General features: G+C 43.3%; 1 protein-coding gene across 1 annotated transcript in view; it reads right to left on the reverse strand.

Moving 5' to 3' along the window:
• The window catches only part of LOC119161004 (stomatin-4), a 249,601-nt gene extending 232,900 nt beyond the window's left edge, over nt 1–16,701 (reverse strand). The window contains 1 exon segment of the mRNA XM_075880166.1: nt 16,272–16,701. Within this exon segment, the coding sequence (XP_075736281.1) occupies nt 16,272–16,566 (295 nt within the window). The 5' untranslated portion in view covers nt 16,567–16,701.
• Between the last annotated feature and the right edge of the window lie 274 nt (nt 16,702–16,975).

A 16,975-nucleotide genomic window follows, 5' to 3' on the forward strand; every position in this document is an offset into this window, starting at 1 on the left:
ACACAGACCGTAACACAAACTACAATAACTGCAGTCCTAATTCCTTCAGTTTTCATGTGGAAGTCGGCTTCGAAACTGTGCGGAAATAAAGTACAAAACAAAACAAAAAAGCTGAAATTTTCAACAACATTGAGTAAATTCAGCTTTTTAAATATTCTGTTCTATATCTACAACTCTATACCTGAGCAAACACTGACTGCTAAACATAAGCAACCTTCTTTTATTTATTAATTTTTTGCGGCCTTAAACGTCGCTTTCGAGAGAAGAAATATTGGCCCACTACGTCACTTTAACCAATGAACTGTCTTCCTCGCTTATACATAGTGTAGCTCTCCGCACGATGAAACTGGAGATGTATTCTAGCCCCACTGTAAGAATGCCTGCGGACGAGTGGTTCGTCTAACGACCATCATGCAGACAACGCTCTTCTAGAAGGCTCGACGAGTGATTTACGGCACGAACCCGCCTCCAGTGCATCCGAGCAAGACGCGCTTGTGGAGTCCCAAGAAAGCGAGAATGAATTTTCGTTTTTTACGATCTCGGGCATTTTATACGACAGGTTTGTAGTGAAACCTTCTCTGTGTGGGCAATACAGTATGCAGTAAGTAACGATGTTGTGAATGCAGCGAAATATAGTCTAGTGACGTCTCTTCTCTTGCTCTCTGCGCGCACACACACACACACACACACACACACACACACACACACACACACACACACACACACACACATATATATATATATATATATATATATATATATATATATATATATATATATATATATATATATATATATATATATATATATATATATATATATATATATATATATATATATATATGTATATATATATATATATGTATATATAATACTGTCGACATGCTTTGACACATCTGCAATGACTTGGAGCTTGCTCCTGTAGAGCTTACTACTCTGTTAAGCAACCATACATTGTAACAAAGTAATTTGTGTATGAACAACATGAAACACAATAAGAATATATATATATATATATATATATATATATATATATATATATATATATATATATATATATATATATATATATATATATATATATATATATATATATATATATATGAGAAAAGCATAAATCCAAAGTCATTCTTCTGCGTTCTTTGTTCTCGTTGACGACTTGGTTGCGTAGGCGCGGGAAGTATTTTTTAGTACTTGGCCAACATGCGGACGTGTAGATGGAAACCCTGGCTTTTCTGTATAATTAAAGCTCGCCTAGCTATTTCGACTGTACCTGAGCCATTGACCGACATGACAGTAATGTTATCGTTAGTGTTTGGAAAAAAAAAGAATCAGCTTCATAATTGCGTTCCTAACTGTACCACAAGAACTCAGTGGTTTTCATGTAACTGCTACAACGCTAACTTGCAAAGTATTTCGAGCCAACAAACAAACAAAAATAAAATTTTTGGTTCGGCAATGAATTTTCTGATTCGAAGGCGGCAACAGAAGCGACAGGGTACAGTGCGGGCCCCATACCTCCCCATGTATTTTTCTATGTACTCATGAGCCTTACTTGAACAGAAAAGTCTCTAAATTTAGCCTCTGAAGTCCCCGCGCCCAGAAGTTCAACCAATCCTCCACATTGGGTGCCTAAGTAATGCTCATGAACTACGCCACGGCACTGTACTGCAGTGGCTATCAGCTCAACGCATAGGGGAATGTTCGAGGTGATGTTTCTGCCAGAGCCGCACAAGATGGGCCATCGGATAAATAGGCGTTTCTTCTTCAAAAAACAAAAACAAAAACACACCACACACAGAACGATTGTGGTTTCGGCGCTCGCATGAAATATACAGCGAAGAGTACGGTACGATGCAAACAACCAGTACGGACCATTGAACGGAATAGACCCGACGTGTAGCTTTTATATACCACAAGGGCTAATCAGGCATGGTTAAACCCGCATTCAATAACCGAGACTCGACGTTTTTTTCTATGAAATACTTCAAGCGCAAGATGAAGCAGTGAAACTTTCTCTAGGTGCACCACATTCAACACTCCAAAACAGTTTATACAGGTCCTTTCGGACTGTTCTCGTTACGGCGCACAACGACGGACTCCATAGGCAGCACATAATTTGCAATGGTGCTTGAGCTCGGAGCAGGGATTCCATCTAGGACCGTGGCAAACCAGTGGTTCTACGACGCGTAACACAAAACGCTGTCGGTATGTTTTGAGGACAACTCAGCTTTTACGATTCTCCACGAATGACTTCTTCGTGTAGATGTGTGCGTTTGTGAGACTAAGTATTGTATGTGTGTGCTTGGAATTATTGTATGTACGAAAATCACCATCCGAGACTTGAGTAGCAATCCAGACGACGTATTTTAGGTCATGTTCATGAGCCTTTTCTCCCATGAGCTTACAATAACTGCAGTTTTATCTGCGATTAAAAGTGTTTCCTCTTTTCACTCGAGCGGAAAGTTGTGATACTAGGATATTATCATTGCAGCTAACTTTTTCAAACAAAATAACAGATATGCGGAGATGCAAGAAGACACATTTTTGTTCTTGCGTCTACTTTTGTCATATCTATTCGCCTATAGATATGTCCACTGAGTTATGCCATTGAATGTATTCTTGCGAAGTTTGACGCTCATTTTCACACAGTTACCGACAAGCCTGTTTAACAAATGCTACATGTTCATGCAAACTAGTATGCGCAGCCGGCGTCAGAAGTCTAGATACCACTAGGTCTTAAAAAAATTTGGAATGTCTCAGCAATTTGTGACTCTATTTCTTCAAACTGCCCCTTCAATATCAGCGTGCGCTAAAGCAAGCCGGAAATTTAAATTCAAAGTTGCCTGACCAAGCAACGTAAACATTCAGTTTTTCTTGTGCCTCTTTCTCTCTGAGCATTTGACGCTGATGATGATGTAGATAGAATTGTGACTATACCAATTTTCTTGCCGGTGTCTCCTTGCTATACTAATTTTTCTCATCGTGTGCAGTACGCCAATTTTATGTTACTTTGGCCACTGGTTAAATTTGTGTCATATTTTAGCCGCGAAGCTCTTTTAGCTAGCCGTACTCTCTCAGGGCCAAAAAAAAATTGGCCCCGTATCTGCATAATACACCGCAAATGTCGTCGAAAGACGACAGTTTTGCGCCTGGAGAGAGTGAACAAAGCGTTCATTTGATGTTCTGCGCAAGAAAGTCACAGAATGGTATTGTGGAGGCGCTGCGTCAGGGTGCCTCGAGCGTGCAGCGGAGGCGAACGAGCGTATCGAGTCAAGTCACGCGTGAGACAGGAGCGCTATCTGGCAGTTGTCTTGGAAAACGAAGCGCGCGGCATGCGCACCCGTCTTGAAGGCGATAAGGTGTAGAATTCAAGGCGACGGTTAGGTGCCGCCAACGTGTTGTCGTAGCAAAGCGGTGGAAACACTTGCCTTTTTGTGGAAGCGTTGCATTATCAGCGCAGCGTGATAAACGCTACGGTCCTTAGAACTACTTACGTATGCCGTTTCTAGTATAAAGGCACACATGCAGAATTTTGACGTGTTATGGCGCCTCAGATATGCGCAATAATCACTTTTTAATTGAGAATCGCGCAAGTATGAACGCTAAAACTTGAGCAATATTGGTGGGTGCTGCGGATGGTGTCCGCCATTTGGGGTATCGTTTGGGGTACCGTCAAGGGCGGACAAACAGACAAATTGGCAGACAGACAGACAGGCAGACAGACAGACCAAAATTTTTGCGAAGGTCCCCAAGAAAGATACTCGTCGTAAAAAAAAAAACGCCATGTCACGATGATGCCACCACGCATTGCCTTGCAACCAGTTGCACTGCTGCGCGCCTGCTTCGTAAGCTACCTGGACACTGCGCATAACCGCTCATTCACATCATACGTGAGATAATGACTCATTGCGCATCCACTCCTTCGTTCTGTACAACACAGCGCCAGACGCCGACACGGAGGAGACCAAAGAAGGTTGCACTGCTAATAAGGAAGTCGCTTACCGGGAGTAGCGACAAGCTGCCGAGCGACACAGCTGGGCTCGACTCGTTGAGGGTAGTTTACAACGTAGCACCACTGAAACGGCGAGAGGCTACTGTGCTGGAGTCGACTGGAACTTTGTATCACTTAGTATCGCCTCGCGTGGTCGGTGCGCGCAAAAGCCGATCAGCTCCACTGTGACTTTAGCCTTGCACCACTGATTTGACGTACGCCGAGATTTTCTTTGAAAAAATGCTTTGCACTTTTTCATTTATTTCAATTGAATGAAAGTGACGAGAAAGTCACTCTGGAGGAACTTCCTCCCATTTTAGTACCTCGAGTATAAAGTAACGGGCACATTAACAGGTACATATGGAAAGTAAAGGTAGGGGGTGGATTAGAAGACTTTGTGCAAAGCATCCACCTACCATATACTCTGGTTTCTTGTCTTGGTGGTACCATCACAAGTGGCATTCCCCGTACGTAACTGGCAGGCTAACAAGTCCTCCAAGGTTTATAACTGCCTGCGTTATCTTCCGAGGACATGGCGCACACGCTCGTGAGCACTTTGTTCTTCAAACATGGTTCAGAACGAGCTTGGACATTGACCGTTCACCACAAACCTCGCAAAGAACTGACATGTTTATTTGAATCGCACAAGCTGCTTGTTACAACGCGTTCATTACTGCATAAAAATAGCGAGATTGAAGATTCGGGTGGAAGTTCTTGTTCATAGCAATTTATGACGAAACTATCAACTCTGTACTTTCCTCGATACCGTAAGCATTGCAATTTGAATTTCCTCAGTTTAGCCTACCCGCATTTTTTGTACTTTTCATCTTGTTTCTTTGACGAAGAAGTCGTTGTCGTGACCTTCGTAGCCGTACTACTCTAGCCAATCTAGTGAGCCTGCAGAGTGGTATATTGTAACAGCACGACTCGACTGAGTGCCGAGAAAGCGGGGACGATGCAGTGACCATGCCGAACGAATAGCCTAGATGGCGGATCAGAGATTGTCGAGGATCATTCGCAGGCAGTGTGAAGTACGCAGCTTGTCCGACCCTCCCTAGATTTATAGGAGCCGTTTCCTGTCGCCAGCAGACTAGCCCTCAGCCCGCCCATTCCGTGCCTACACAGGCAGCGCCATTCGTTTATCTCAGCTACTCGGTGGCTTTGCGCAGACCGTGCTGCCGAAGCGGTGTTGATAGATTTTCGTGAGACACATGTGTCCCCCGAAACAAGTGAATAGTTGGGGATTAAACTTCGAGAATTATCGACATTCAACTCTCGACCAAGCTTCACCCCAGCTATTTGCACCTACGTGCATCTATTTGCCCTTTATAGTTTCACGAGGTGCATTGCAATGTTCGAGAACAAAAGTGGGCAAATAATTGTCGGAAAAGCTGCTTGAATTTAGTCGAACCCTCGGCGCACACCCTTGTTGGTGTATCAACAGCAAAAGTGACACTTCATCCTTCAAACATGGTTCACAACGAGCTTGGACATGGGCAGATCACCATAAACTACCCAAAGAACTGACTTTTTTCTTTAAATCGCACCAGCTGCTTGTCACAACGCGTTCCTTACTGCATAAAAATAGCGAAATTGAAGATTCGGATGGAAATTCTTGTTCGTAGCAATTCATGACACAAAAGTAAGGTCAATGAATTTTTGTTGCCGCTCACGCAAGGCTCACTTTAGTTATACAGGGTGCTTAAGAAATGTGTCTGAAAATCCTCGAAAAAATAACAAAAATATATTTTCACGCTCCCTTCAAAATTACTTCTGGTGGGGCGATCGGCAACTAAAATGAGTAGAGGCATCAATACACATATAAATAAACTAATGAAGTTATTTCTCCGTTAAATTAGTGGATAGAAGTGATCGACTTAAATGAGAAAATTTTAGCCCATCTTGCTAATAGCCTGTTGTCGCTTTCGACTTTCGCAAATTTAGGCACTGCCAATATTTAGCGAATACTGAAACCTGATCGATTTCTCTGGTGAAACCTAAACAGAAACTCCGTAGGACGTAACTGTGATATTTTAGGTGTCAAGCTCTTTAGGGCCTTGACATGTCCGGCATCAGTCTATGTACCGGAATCAACACTCATATCCGAACACCTGCTACACAGCAGTGAAAAAACACCTCCACCGTTAACAAAAGCGTAAAACAGAACCGGACAATATAAAAGATCTAGAAGTGAAATTCCTTTATATTAGTAGGCGAGTTCTACGTACACATTCTGGACTTTACTACCTATAGCGTTGTCAACGACGCTCACTGCCCGCTCTCATGATGGTTAGAAAACCATTGCTATAGGTGAAGCTTATGTGTGTATGTGACTGAAAAAAATGCTTTACAATAGACAAACAACAATCATAATTGTGGCAGAGCAATATGAAATACGTAAAAGCACAAGCCCTGAAGTTGGCGACTTCAACGATGACATTATGGACCTCGTCATCGTCTATTTGTCACTTTATCTGTTTACATTATGTAGGGCGACGCTCGGGTAACATATGTGAGACAAAAAAGTTTTACAATACACTAATATCAATCATAAATGTGGCAGAACAATATCAAACACCTACAAACACAAATTCTTTATACTCTTCGGCAACTTCAAAGGACACATTATGGACAGTATGATGACCACTCGTCATCATTCACTTCGCGAAGGTGGGTGTATTTTCCCCCAAACATCTATAGAATGAGCGAGCACTGTTGTACCAATCATCAATCGAGTTTGCATCGTGAATTGTGCAGGTTTCGTTTTGCAATTAGAGTCCGTATGGCACACGTATGTAACATTAACTAATGAAGGAGAACTAACGCCACTGCAATCGCCGTCGTGAACAGTGCCGTCATTCTGGTGGTCTACTAATTCAGCTTAACGAAGCTTAGGTTCCGGTTTTAGCTAATGAATTTAGTTAAATTTTATTGCTCCGCAATATTTACCACAGCCCGATTTTTCAAAATTTCAAAGAGGCAATGACCTCTTCACAAAAAGGACATCAACAATGCTCCCATTTGACAGGACCGCCTCTCTCCAGCTAATGAAAAAGCTGAATATATATTGTTGAACTAATGCAGTTAATTGCTGTGTCCAGTAATCGTAACATGTTTCCCACAATACAAAAAAGTTTTGTAGATAATGGGCAAGTATTTCATTTTCTTTATTTTTGAGGATTTCGGGACAGATTTCGTGCAATGACCTGTATTTATTGAGTCAGGTGAATAAGGAGCTCATGTATTCTACCAATGTCTATTGAAGCTTGTTTGACATTCTCAGTAAATTACGTAGCTCTTTTTCTCCTCTGTTCTTTTTCTGAGTGCTAAATGCGCCAAACACACGCAATTCAAGACATGCCGACTTCATGTCAAACCACTGTTAATCATCCCATAGCTTCGCACCAATTCAGAATTCTATTTCTGAATTTCTATTTTTATTTCAATTTTCTATTTCAATTTTCCATTCTATTTCAAGCCCCGCGTACCCTGTGCTGGCTGCACACGTCTTACGAAACTTCAGCGCCTCCTAAAAAACGAGCTCATATTGTGTTTTCGCAATCGCGTACAGCTTCGCAGCTGAGCGAGACATTCACACGCAACTACATTGACAGTATTATTCGCTCGACGTTATTTTGTCGGCCGTCCGTTTTACGTTCTCTTGAAATTCCCGCCGTTTTTTCCCACTTACTTTAGGGCGAAATTTGCTTATTGTGCTGTGCTGGAGCGTATTTCGCCTACCCAACATCGAACATTTCTGGAAGGGCGTCATCTACGCGACGGCTGGCACATCGCCTTCAATAGTGCCCTTCAGCTTTTAGAGCGAGCGGCTACTCTTCTGCGTCAAACCAGCGCGTGTGTCCGACGCACTGTGTCACGGCGACACTTTCCGCGAAGAGCAGAGAACATTTAACAACGTAAACTCGGGCTTATGATGCCGATTAGTGACACTGGTAATAAGAAAAAAACAACAACAAGTGTGCGTTTGCTTGAAATCGTTAAAGCAAAACTATTGTTTGAAGAGAAACACAAGGAGAATAGTACAGTGATAAAGTCCTCAGTGTTGTAACAAAAGCTTTGCGATAGTTGTTAATATATTTCATTTTGTGCTCGCGTCACTGGGCAGTAAACACAGCTGATTCATGACCTATACACGTCTTTAATTCGTGATGCCTAGTCAGCAGACCTAATAACCTTCATGATCATGATAATTTTTTAGACAAGATTACATTGTGGGAAACAGAAGCGCTTATTTTTTTTTCGAACAGTTTGGGAGAACCTTCGAGGTAATGTCTGAACTAGTTGTGCACTATTCTAGACAAGCTTTCTGAAAAATAAAAAGAAACAAGCCATACGTTGGAATAGACACATCTCGTCTCCAAAATAGCCGAAAGCAGAGGCAAGCGTGAAGTATTTGCTGAGAACAGCCTATAGAATTAAAAATTTAAAAAAGTTTGCGCTATCTAAAACTCAACAGTTGTACCATCAATGTTACGTCTGCACCAACAAACTGATCGTCAATTTGACAGATGAATACTGGATTCAAACTATGACAACCATAGCAGAGTGGGACGTTGTTGTGAAGCAACAAATCGATATACTAAGCTGATTGTCAGTGGCTTTTATTTTATGCAACGTGATTGGGTTCTCACTTAATCACATCATGACTTGTCCACAGATAAAAACCGTCATTTTCCCGCAGTGTGAACACGAGCTTTAGCTACGCGTCCGGTATTTCAGCGCCTACCATCTGAGCTCAGCACTCGCACTACACCAATTTACGAAAAATGAATGCCGCCAAAGAAGAGTCAAGGACTCGTCCCGAAAAGTTTGTTGCTCAGCATTCCGTCTACCTTAGCTAACTAAATGAATGTGCCTCACGATCCGGCAGCCACGTGAGCGTATGGTCAAATGAAGTGGGTGGCCGCGTAAAAAAGGGGGTCTGACTTATGGCGCGTTAAGGCACTCTTACGTGACAGAATCTGAAAGCAATGAAACAGTTACGAGACAGAAGGTTTCGCATTGACTTTCATTCAAGAAGCTTAACGTTAAAGGTCGCAATAAAAAAACATCAAGTCTTCTAATTTTCCCTGTCCATCTGTTTCACTACGTCTCCTGCGTGCTTTCTTTCGTGTACTGGTGTGGGACCTTCCTGAAGGCCGAGTCTCCCCCTCGCCCTTACACAAACTCGTTAAGACGCAGTGTTGGCCGTTGTTAATGACAGATCATGCTCTTATCTACGCCAATCAGTGAGCATGTTGCTGGAAATTGGGCAAAGGAAATTCTGTAGCAATAAACGAAGAGGTCACTCAGTAGTCCCTTGAGGAGCTCGGACATTCCTGTTCCGAGTGTTGACAAGCCAGTCTTGTACCTTTGGCTCCCGTAATCACGAACTGTCCCCCGCGAGCATCTTTTTTACTTTTATATCTCACTCTCGGACTTCGCTGTACTTGCAAGCTTCTGTATCGCACTTTGGGCCTGTTCTTTCTTTTTTTTACCCGATTCCTTGGAAGCCTGACGCTCCTCTTGTTAACGAGTGGCGGCTAGTGCAGAAGAAATAGAGCGGGACACCGTTCTCTTTTTGGGTTGGCCGCTGTTCGTGAACTTGCCCTAAACATCAAAAAGATTAGTTCGCTGCTTGCTTCGCGGGTGAGGCAAACAGCACGCAAAGTTAGCGTGCTCAAAGGGACGCTCAGATAGGTCAGTTTATGCTGTTTTTTTTTCTAGTACTACTTCAGTGACACATATACTATATATGTATACGCATGTTTGAGCCTCGTGTAGGAGAGCAGCGTCCTTTAAGCGATTTTCAAAACGCTGATTGCTCTTGCCATCATGTCAGTGACCAATGACACTGACCGAGCCTGCTTATAATGCTACTTCTGTTTCGATATATTTATCTTTCTACCTGCAGCTGACGAGAGAGGTTTTCTAACGCTTGATAATGAAGTAGGACTAGAGGACAACGTTTGCGGGCCGCAGTCGCAAAGCTAAGTGTGTCCCCCAGCGAGCAGCGTTTTTCAGCTTTCTGTGAAGACTCCTTTGTTTTTCTTTGTTATATTCATGTTTATTTTTCATCTCTGTGAGCCAGATTATTATAAAGAGGACAAATAAAATTCGTTTCTCTGTGTTAAATGTGCATAATATGAATTTTATATGCTAGTTGAAAGTCTGCGTATGCATTCCTTGGTACACGTGTATGCCTCATGAGTCATATATATCCATGAATACGATTACTGCGTTCACATTCAAGCTGTCTCTGGCTAATCACGGATGTACTAAATTTTCACGTCCATAGGTTGATTTATTGTTTATATGTATAAGCGAGTATAAATGTACTGGTCATTAAGCCCACTGATTAAGTTTTTCTCTGATGGTCTAACTATTGAGGGATACTAGAAAGAGTACTTGAATGTTTTTGTGGTTGTGGTGTAAATGATGAGCAGCGTATATTTAATTTTCCTCGTGCTGATATCATACACTTATTGGGCCTGACAAATACACATATATGTTTCTTGAAAAGTTATGTTAGGTGCGATGAAGTTTATTGAGTTTTATGTCATTTTAATCATTGATTCATGATATCCAGAAGTACCCGTCCTTGCGTATGTCTGTGGTGCGCAGCTGCATGATATCATGTTTGAATTGGTGCCTACACTATTCTACACTATTCTATTAAGGATACAATATATATATATATATATATATATATATATATATATATATATATATATATATATATATATATATATATATATATATATATATATATATATATATATATATATATATATATATATATATATATAAATATATATATATATATATATAAATATATATATATATATATATATATATATATATATATATATATATATATATATATATATATATATATATATATATATATATATATATATATATATATATATATATATATATATATTGGTCATTCGAAGTGATTTATAAATGGTCAATGACACCTGAAACTTCAATGAAACCGATACTATATAAATAATATCAAATATCCAAGTTCGGTGCGCTGTATTTGTTCAGATTAGCCACCAAGCAGCAGCCCAAACGATGTCATAGCTAATCAAAGACGCTGATACTTTCACATGAGTACACATGATGTGTCAAAGATATATGCAAGCGTGGATACTTGATCTGTGAACCATTTTCACAGAATACTGTAGTGTCATGTGGAGAAAAGAAAGGTACATTCGCAGTACTCTTCATACATTGCACTAATGCTAATAAGAGCTATTCCAATCAATGCCATTTTTCGCAACCCATGCACGGTACACTTGACGCACTGATACATCATTCACGCCGCACTGTAGTCTACATAATCGCTTTACTGCTTGATCATAGAGAAAAATAGATCCTTTGAAGGCTCGCATAGCAGCGTTATGAAAACTCCTGTCGAGCACTGTCTTGTAAAGTGGCTCCCTTATCACCTGTACCAAGAAACATTTCTCAATTATACGAACACTTTAAGGAGGCGATCATATTAAGCTACTTACCAACCGACACAGGAGCTACCCAAGGTAAAACATTTTCTGTTAGATGGTTACTTGAAAAGTTAACTTTTCATTATACCTTAAAATATTTTTTTTGCATTCTAGCGAACTCTTCATGGTCGTGTTGTTCTCACAGTACTGCAACAGTTTATACGCGATGACCAGACTTGATTATTTGACGCCTTTCTAGTTTGTCCGATGCCTTTGAGTGCTCCGTATTTTTATTGTTTTCTTGGTAATCACTGGTTTTCTATAAGCTATAACTTTTTATAGTTGCCCCATATTCATCGTGAAACATTGCATATATCATATGGTAAAGACGGAGAAAGTTAAATTCACAGTTTGTAATAGTAAATAAGGTACTTCTACTTTTTCATCTACTCTAAAGAAACAGCATCAGCTGCGTGACAACTCGTACAATGTGATAGTAGCTTTGTAGCAAGTTTCAGTAAATACACTCTATAGATTTGTTAAATGTTTGTAAACAGTGGTAGGCGTGGCCGACATACTGAGACACTTGTAGCGACGTCACTACAAGCGCCTTAGTATGTTAACAGCACCTACATCCGTTTGCAAACATGCAATGTGTATACAGTCGGATACAACTTCAGAAGTCCGCACTATTTGCTTCTCAGAGGCAGATGCACACAAGCCTTCACCAATGGGCGCACACTCGAGACTGACGTCACAAACCTGATGGCCGGTAACCCCGCCTTGAGAGGACATTGCCGATTGTGTGAGAGAGACTAATTCTTTAAAGGTAGGGGTGATCGGGTTCCGTGCTTCGGTTGTCTGCGGGGGGCCTTTCCGGACGTCTTAAGTTGCATCCCACCGTATAAAACAGATGTCCCCAATCACAGGAGTGTACACGAGCCGCAGTGTTGTAATAATTATATTCCGGAGTATGAGAGCCTTCCACGGTGCTACTTGAGCACCATCTCGATCGCACGTCAGCCAACAAAGCAATAACGTCTTGCCGTTTAACTTGAGAGCGACTTGCTTCAGCCAGAGCCTTTCACTGAGTAGGTGCCGCCACCACCACGTGCGCGCGCACTAAGCGCATAACTGTTCCGCACGAGGACGCAATTTTGATTCCTCGCCACGCCCACCGAGTTTCATTATGCTCGAAAAGCAAACTCTTGCGCTTGCATTTTGGTGCACGTTCAAAAATCTCAGGCAGCCAAACTTGATTCGATTTCATAACTGTGGAGCGATGTAACGCATGAGCTCCATTAGAGACTTCCTCTTGAAGCTTTCTAAGGTGAAGCACATTAAAAAGTATGTACCGTGTACAAAGCACGAGAAAGAAAAATTTTTTGATAAAATCTGCCTTTGTCAAGAAAGACTTCGACTTACCGCGGCCATGAGCGTGCGTATTATCGCGGCTGTTCTTAGACTTCGTGGTTGAGAAAATATTGACCATAATTTGTCTGGTAAAATGTGCAAGCACACTGTTTTGTTGTTACCTAAATTGTCCGTATACTTTGAAATCGCAACTCATACAACAATTTAAAATGACCGAGCAGTGGAGCACGTTCACCGGCAGATTCTCTCCGCAAGGCGTGGCTTTACTCTTAAGGACCGTGGAAGGAAGTAGAAAAGATTCCACTACACTGGAGCCCGCAAAGCCAGCTCTCCAGACAATTCTCCCTCGACCTTTTTATTTTATGTTCCCATTCTTTTATGAAGTAGAAAGCTTCCTGTTCACGTCCCGCAGCGACGAGTTTCACGATTCTTTGATGTCAAAGGGGAAGAAATATGCCGCGAAGTGGTATATTTGTTCTCGCAGTTGGCAATAGAGTGCACGTATTCTCTTCGCCAGATCCGAAAGAATGAACTAGGGTGGAAATCACTTTTATCGCGTCGAAAGAAACTGCGGCTTAAGCTCCTGTACCAAATATTTTATGGTAAAACCGGCATTCGAAAAGAAAAGTATCTTCACAGTCCTCATTATATCTCTTCGCGAAATGATCATTGTTTCAAGATTTTAGAGTACCGTGCCAGATCTAATTTGTATGCTAATTAGTTTTTTGTTCGTTCCATTAGAGAATGGAATCACTTATCAAATGAACAAGTGTGCTGTATTAATGAAGATGTGTTTTTCTCGACGTTGTAACCCCCCTGCTGCAGCGCCTTCGGGCTAAGCGGGGCAATCATCGAATAAAGAATAAAGAATAAAGTTCACAATAGAGAAACGACTGTTTTCCAAGATGTCTCAGAAAACGCCTGTTTTCGTATAAATTTGATCACGAGTAAGAACGCTTATATTAAATGCATTAGGCTGATCGCTGCACTATGGTGATTGAACAAGTGGTAGGGACAGGGGACCTGGGGCACCATAAAAACGCAGTTATCTGCTCTACTGCTAAAGAAGAGATATAGCGATGTCCTTGTTTTCGAATTTGCGGGCTCTCAGAGACGCACGGCGTTGCAAGATTCGGCAGATATTAGTACAGCTGTCTTGTTCTCCGTGCTGAACTAGCGCCTTGACACCACTCGCGAACCTCTTCGTGTTCACTAACTCTATTTCGTGTCTTAAGGACCACCACGACAATAATAGTCTTATCCTACAGACATAAACAAACGTCGACTTTAGCCTGGCTGACGTCATCCATCTTGGCAGTCCGAGTTGTACTCTCTTACTCTCACATCGGTGAAGATCCTGTAGTAAAGCACTGAGTGACGATTAATATTCTTGCGGTCGTAACTAAAAAGCAAAGCTGCACAAATGGCTTGTGTCGATCACGTAATTTACACTTTGCTCTCGTGGTTGCTTGCGAAATACGCACAAAAAGATAACATGACGCATATTCAATGTCACACAACGTTTCCGTACCTCACTTAAGTGTTTTCGGCATGGTTTGACATGTAGCCTATATTTCATATAATGTTTATTTCGCCGATTGAAGTGAGTGCGATGGGATTGCGCACTTATTAGGAGTAACTTTATAAAGTTATCGAAGGCACTCGCCCGTCTTCCGAACGTGCATCAATATAGGGTATGTGAATATAACTGCCGCTACAACATATCATTTGACATGTTATATGTCAAACCCACTTTTTGGACCCCCCACCCCCCTATATGCTTTGAGTACTCGCTGAAGGAAAGCAACAGCATTATGCTCAACCGCTGACCCACAGGTCGCGGATCGAATCCCGTTTGTGGTGGCCGCATTCACGATGGAGGGTAAAATGCCAAGGACACGTGTACTCGTAGACCTATAGGTATAGCCCAGGTGGCTGGACTTTCCGGAGCCCTCCACCACGGCGTCTTTCATAGCCATATCGAGGTTTCGGTACATAGGAAACCTACCAATTCGCTAGATTTTAATGAAATAAAGCGTGACATTTTTGTCGGTAACCGCTCTTTTAAAATGCAGCAGTGTGGCGAACAGCCTATATATCATTTAGGTCATCCTCATTATCCACAAAGTTTATCTAGCATGATACATTAAGATCCTGTCACATGATTTCATGCGAGGTATGAAGACATACAATCATGCTCACAGATGGCCTGTAAACAAAGCATGAGTCTGCCCAAAAACAAACAAGGGGTAACTGCTTACAGTATGGCGCGTCTAAGTTTATCTCAATTACGCGAGTAAGCAGTTGTCGAAGCTATGTGACAGAAACTATGGATTGTATGTAGCGTACATCACCAAGAAGAATGTCCCTCAGGAATTCTAAGTAGCCGCGCGCGTCCGTTGCATAGTGTTTCCCTTTGAGATGTCGGCGAATTTACCACTGTGATGCTAAGAAGAACTGTACAAGCACAAGTAGTCACGGACTGTTACTATAGGTGACGGCAACTGGGATGTCCACCTGAAACATAAAAAGTGACTTGCGTCGCTGCGCTGCGTGCCTGCTGAGCGGCAGCATTCGCGCATGCTGCGAGTTTGCGCTTGCTTGCGTTCGCGCTTCCTTAGAAAGCAACCGCGCTGCTTCCGAACAGAAAGGAACGCTGAACGCACACGTTCTGTGAGGGAAACGAAGTTTGATGATCGCAAAAACGTCGTTGATCTTTTGGATTCAGTCAAGTATTTGATGGGTCAAAGCTTCTACGTCGACGTAAATACTCCCCGATTGACGTAACTTGATGAGTTTCGTATGAGCCTTTTTGTTATTCTCGGGATGCTGTAACTCACCTGTTAATCTAAAGCTTCATTTTGCCCCCATAGAAAGTTATAATGCTTTGCGCATAGTCAATCGTAATACATAAAAGGCGGACACAGCCGTCTGCAGCAGGGGTTGTGTCCGCCTTTTCATCTGTCCTTGTGTAATGCTTAGCCTCACCAGCGGAATTAACCTTTCGAACACTCTTTCACTGTGTGTGAAGCGGCATTGCGAATTACTGGCGAGTTGTGTGAAAAGAAAGTCAGCCTGTATTCCGTTCATCACATTCTCATTCAAAATGTTTTGGCGGGGCACCTGTCTGTGATAAAAGTACCCTGTTCATGGCGAATGAAAAGTGCTTCGTCTATGCAATTCTTCCTTCGCCGTTTACCTTGATGTCAGTGTGAGCTGATACCAGGGTATATGGGCAAGGAAATAGAGGACATACGCATAACGGTTATATGTGTGACCGTGCATGGTTACGTGAGAGTATGACTTCATTGGATGATAGCAAGTGCGGTACTCTGGCGTTTTCAGGCTGACATGCGTGCCCGCCTCTGCAGCCGAGGGCGCGTGAAACCGAAAGCGGCCGGCAGTCCGGTGTAGCCCACGTGTGACGCGCGCTGTCTGAGGGAGCTCACCGGCCGACGTGGTCTGCGACATCCAGCGATGTCCCGGCGGGTTCGAGTATCGCGCCTGGTCCTGCACCAGGTGCGGTCCCATGGCCGGGTGGTGGACGGGCACCACGGGCGGCGGCGGCGGTGCCATCACGATGGGCGGCGCGGGAGCCGGCGGCTTCCCGCTGGCCGCCGACACCACCACCACGGGTGGCGGCGGCACCATCACCGGCGGTGGCACGGTGGCGGCAGGCGCCACGGCTGCGCTCGTCACCTGCAGCTGGGCCGGCTCGACGGGGTAGCCGCCGCCGCTATCCATGGCCCTCCAGTCGCTTCCCACGGCGAGGGCCTCGTTCGGCCGCCGTCGTGCCTTCTTCCCGGGCTCCCTGCGCGGCGGCTCCTCGGTCCCCTCTCGCGAGCAGCAGAACGTCGTCTTCCCCGGAGCTTGCAGGCTCGCGGCTGACCCAGGCGGCTCTGCTGGCCCCCGCGGCGGCGCTGACGCGCGCAGCGCCGCGCCGGCGCACTGCAGGCTCGCCCTCCTCCTCCCCGGGGCCTTCCTCACGGCCGACTCGCGCTTCCCATCCCGGGGCTCAGTGGTCGGTCCTATGCCTTGACCTTATTTCTTTACTTTCTCGAGGCTTCGGAACCGTGACTTCCTCCTATTTTCCACCACGTGCACAACCGCAGCAGTCGTGTCCACTCGTGGAGTCGCGCTCGTGATACTAGCC

Source organism: Rhipicephalus microplus, chromosome X (genome assembly GCF_043290135.1).
Source record: "Rhipicephalus microplus isolate Deutch F79 chromosome X, USDA_Rmic, whole genome shotgun sequence".
NCBI classification, from domain to species: Eukaryota; Metazoa; Arthropoda; class Arachnida; order Ixodida; family Ixodidae; genus Rhipicephalus; species Rhipicephalus microplus.